General features: G+C 46.4%; 1 protein-coding gene across 1 annotated transcript in view; it reads left to right on the forward strand.

Annotated features, from left to right (window-relative positions):
* Positions 1-328, forward strand: part of T265_08205 (hypothetical protein) — a gene marked incomplete at both ends in the record, with an annotated part of 10,343 nt that extends 10,015 nt beyond the window's left edge. The window contains one exon of the mRNA XM_009173940.1: positions 178-328. Coding sequence (XP_009172204.1) covers positions 178-328 — 151 coding nt within the window. The remainder of the gene's footprint in view (positions 1-177) is intronic.
* Positions 329-4,769: the final 4,441 nt, after the last annotated feature.

The following is a 4,769-nucleotide window of genomic DNA, read 5'->3' on the forward strand; positions in this document are numbered from 1 at the left end:
GCGACTTCCGAAGCCACAGCAGACGAAGTTCAAAGCCGAATGTGCGCCAATAATTTTCAAAAGAGATCGATTAAATCAAATCGCAAAAAATGATGGCAGATGAAAGTGGTTTTCAGTCCACGCATATGTGCAAAGAAGCGCAACATTTGGACGTTAAAGTTTTTATTTCGCCCCCAGGGGTTTTACAGAAAAATGCATTGTGCGTCTAGCCGCTGGCGTGCCTGAAAGTCTTCTTACCATGTCCCTGCCGTGTGTTCGTCGTGTCGTCGGTGAAAAACGTATGCGCCAAATGTTGTTCAAACAAGATGCAAGTTTTCTATTCGCTTAAAGGCAAAGATACCCTGGGAAATATTTCAAGCTTCTCTCTTCACAAGGCGAAAATAAATGGGCAATCAACTCGGCCCAAAACACACGCACGAGCACAGGACAGAAGGTCAACCAAAGACCTCAAGTCCATGGAGAATAACGGAATACGTGTAGCAGCAATACTGCGGAGAAAATACGTCCCGCTCCCAGGAACTCTCACCAGTCGTCCCCAAACAATGAGTCACCGTTCGACCTATTCCGCTTGTTGCATTGTATTTATTTTACTAATGTGCGCCTCGATATTTTAATCATCACTTTGTCCGGTGACCGGCCACTCTTAACAACCAAAGAGCACGTCAATTAAACGGATGTGTAGTATATGTTGTCTGCCAGTTTGATTGATTTATGTCAGTATTGGTGGTTTACTGGGCTTCGGCTCATGAAGTTTCTTTCCGTTTCCCATCCATGGAAATTGTCACGAACACCTGCCCCCGCAGAACCACTGTACCTTGGTGCTCGCATAGCGTGCACACTACAGATGTGTCACGCGCGAACTATGCACCAAACGGAGGCACGTCTCGATTGGTCAGAATGTCAGCCAATCTTGATCAAGCATCTTTACCTCGACGCTACCCGCCCCTTCACGTAGATTCCAGCGCGACTTTCTGTAACATTCTTTGATTACCCTGTAAATACGGTTGTGAGAATCTTTCTTCGTCTCCACGGAGGGCTGCTTGGAGCTATGTGCCTTCTGATATGTCGTAGTGGGTGAAGTAGAAAGCCAAGGGCCAAGAGAGTTGCACGACCGGTCAGCAAGTCACAATTGGTGACAACCCGAGCCCACGATAATAATTTCGGCAGAACGACTCCAAGTACTTTCACAGCAGCAGCAACAACAGAAGCAGTTTGAAGAAGCTCAAATGATGCTTGTTGAATCTGTGATGCGCAGTAAGTCAGAGAAAGCGACAAAACGATTGGGATTCCGTCTTCTTCCACAGATGCTGCTGTCGGCTCGACTACTGAATTTAATCTCAATGCTAAACATAAGCGAATTTTCGAAACTTGATTCAAGTAATATGAGGGCATGTTTCTAACCAACTTTGCTCATGATCTTCACTTTCCCATTCCGGGGAAAATGTGCGTGGGACAAATTGGAAAGTGAGCTGAGATAGAGACCACGCCAAATGGAATTGGTAATTCAGTGCTGTTGATCTAATTTTTTGGCCACAGATGAAATATTTTCGGTCCCACAGTGCGACCACCATGGCGGACCCGGTGCGCCTATGTCTCAGACAGGCGTTGGCTGACGAATTCGCCGTCAACGTCGCCTACGCGAACCAATTCCCCTTCCGCTACACAAGACTCTGCGCCTTGATCGAAGGTAAGTGACCAAAGATGGCTTGCTAACTGTCGTTTCAGAAACAGCCCTCGGTAACCCGGTTTCCAAGGGATTTGGATAAAGTAAGCCAAAAGTGGTTCGGTAACGCACGGCACCAAATGACCCAGAGAACGCGCCTGGATCAGTTGGCAGTAAGATTCGACTTTGCGCTTGGACAAGTTTATTGGTAGCAATCGATACATCAAATGCTTACACATATGTTTTGTCACTGTTTTAGGCGTCTGCAGTGAACCAAGAAGCCGGAATTATCACATTGGACTTGCCTCTGGAATGACTCGGTTTAATTGTTTACCATTTATTTTTGCACATCCAATACATTTTTAGTCCTTGTTTTGCGTTCTTTAAGTGCTCTGTGTAAACGGTCAATCATAACACCGTATCAACTCGGTGATTGAACCATCTCCATAAGCGGCCAGAAGGTTGATGTACAGCGACGTGTAAAGATTCCGTTACAAGGCCTTATTTTCTGCGATATATACGCTTAATCGTTTGGCTACCAGTGTAGGGCGTAACGTTACAGTCGTGTTGCGGTTGTTAGTCGTAAATCATTCTTCACGAGTACTTAACCATGGAACTCGATTATTGAGTAGGCAACAGGCCATCAGTTAGGCAATTAAGGAAGGGCTTCGCTACGGCACCGTTATGAAGCGTCTCTGTAGCCATACAATGCGGTTAATGCGTGGTTGCTTTTTATGGTGTTAAGTCGTAATAATGCAGTAGAATAGGTCTAATGACAGCGACTTACGGTAATGTGGTAGTGATTTCACCATTACTTACTGTTGCAATGCGGTCAAATGACGGTAAGTTGATCGTCCAAACACCGGAAATCATGGTTTATTGACAGTTATTTAACCGGGCAATAAACGGCGAGCACAATTATTTGACGGTTATTTAATCGAGCGACAACCGAAAAACACGGTTATTTGACGGTTAGTTTGGTGCAGACAACCACCTGTTAACCATAAAAGGTGGTTAATTGACGGTTATATAACCGTCGTACAATCAAAGAAATCGGTTATTTTGAACTGCATGTGCTGCTAGGGCAGAGATAATGCATTGAAGGTCCGACTGCTTCGGCAGAAGTTAGGGACAGTTGAACATCGTTTTGCTCCATCTCCGAGGTTCAGGTCGGCTTCGAAGAAAGTAGATCGCAGCTGCGGATCCGTATTATGCCTAGACGCGTTAGAGTGTGTCAGAGAACGGGCCAGAAGCGAGTCGAAGTTATCGAGGATAAACAACGTATCACTCATCTAGGAACAAGCGCGTATGATCTGAAATATACACACAGGTATTCGATACGAGTATAAAGGGTGAGTTTAATAATATGCAGACAAAAATAGTGACAAATGGGCTGTTCAAGTACACGAGACGCCGCGGGAGAAACAGCCGAACCATCTTTTCCTTAAAGGAGAGAAATGGGGAGCCCACGAATGACCTAACGGTTGCAAATGAAGTCTACGGAGAACATAATTTTGGCCCCTGTTTCTCCCCCACGCCCTCATCATACCCAATCGCAGCGATCCGGTAATTGGAACGATCTTTAATTAACTCGGTCTTCACCGAAGATGCTCAGGAACTTTTACACAAGAACAACGGCTTCATCTCAACGGGGTCAAGTGCGGTCCACCCAAGGATACTGAAGGATGCATCACTCACACTAATAAAGTATTTTGGCTTAATGTTTTGCTGGTCGCTCGTTAAGACAGCACTTCCTCTGTTTGGAAGGATGCGGTAGTCGTGCCAATCTACAAATCGAATGGTCGGCACCTGCAGGCCTGTTAGCCTCAACTGCATACCGTGCAAGGTGGTGGAATGCTTCTGAATTGGGGCGTTTTAAATCTCCCATTTGCCAGCATACTTATATCCCTCTCACGAAGAGACTAGACCTTACCATGGTGTGACGGTTGATGTGTCCCACGTGACGCGTTGAGCTATACTGGGTGGTGTCCGTGCGACACTCACGGAGTCTCCCATACCAGGTGGTCACTGTTAAGAGTACTGACCAACACGGGGTCCTGGCCCTGCAGGTTGGGGGTTTAAACACGTGTGGTGACTTGTTCTATGGAAATTGGACTGCACTGCATTTCCTGCCATACGTCGCTGCTTTGTGGGCAGGCTTTTGAACCAAAGGCTTCAGGTGAGAGCAATAATCGCGGGGTGTGGACACTCCGGCAGTACCTCAGCCAGCATACAACCAAGATACTTACAACTAACAATACCCTCACGCCACGGCAGCCGTCGTGTGCGTCACTAGGTCACCTTCCGCGCTGCATGTAGCAGGGCGGGGAAGTGAACCATGATACTGCCGACGCCTTCTTGAATTCTCGCGTATTCTGTGGCACTTGTAAACTGCTCTTTCTCATGCTCAGTATCATGTTTTCCCCCATCATTATCAGTCACATCGCTGTACAAAAGTTTGTTTTGCTGAAATACAACCGCTACCGCCCGCTGGTTGGCTCCAACGTGACTTTGAGACTTTTGCTGAGTGACTGTTGTTGTGACCGCCGGTTGGCTATAATTGACTGCTGCTAACACTAAACGTGAACAAAGATTTCAGCTGCAAACACTGGACTAATATATTCACGCTTGTGGAATAATATTTCGAACACCGGGGATCTGGGATACCAGGAAGATAAAAATATTTTTGGTATGGTGGTTCAACGGAATACGCAACTACGGAATCTCCTATTTTCAACTGTGAGTCAAGATTTACTTGTATTTTTCTCTGTGACTTTGTATCTGTATCAGTAATTTGTTCAGTTCACTAGAGACTCCATAGGGCCGTTAACCACTACAATTCTCTCTTCTACGCTGCTCAACCGAAATTCGGTCTCAGAATTAGAGCTGACCGTTCCCCTCACCGTGCACCACATTCAAATGCAGATTCGGTAGGTCACACCTCATTAGCAACCCCCTGAGGATGACCAATTCCTCACACAAACCCTTGAGCAACTCTCCTCCAACTACCGTTTCACTCATCTCCTGCTCGTAGGTGACTTCAACGCCCCAAAGGCCTCCTGGATTTCACTCCAGCGCGTCGAATCAGGCGGATCTTTTGCAGCGG

The sequence above is a fragment of the Opisthorchis viverrini genome, assembly GCF_000715545.1.
Source record: "Opisthorchis viverrini unplaced genomic scaffold opera_v5_208, whole genome shotgun sequence".
In the NCBI taxonomy this organism is placed as follows: Eukaryota; Metazoa; Platyhelminthes; class Trematoda; order Opisthorchiida; family Opisthorchiidae; genus Opisthorchis; species Opisthorchis viverrini.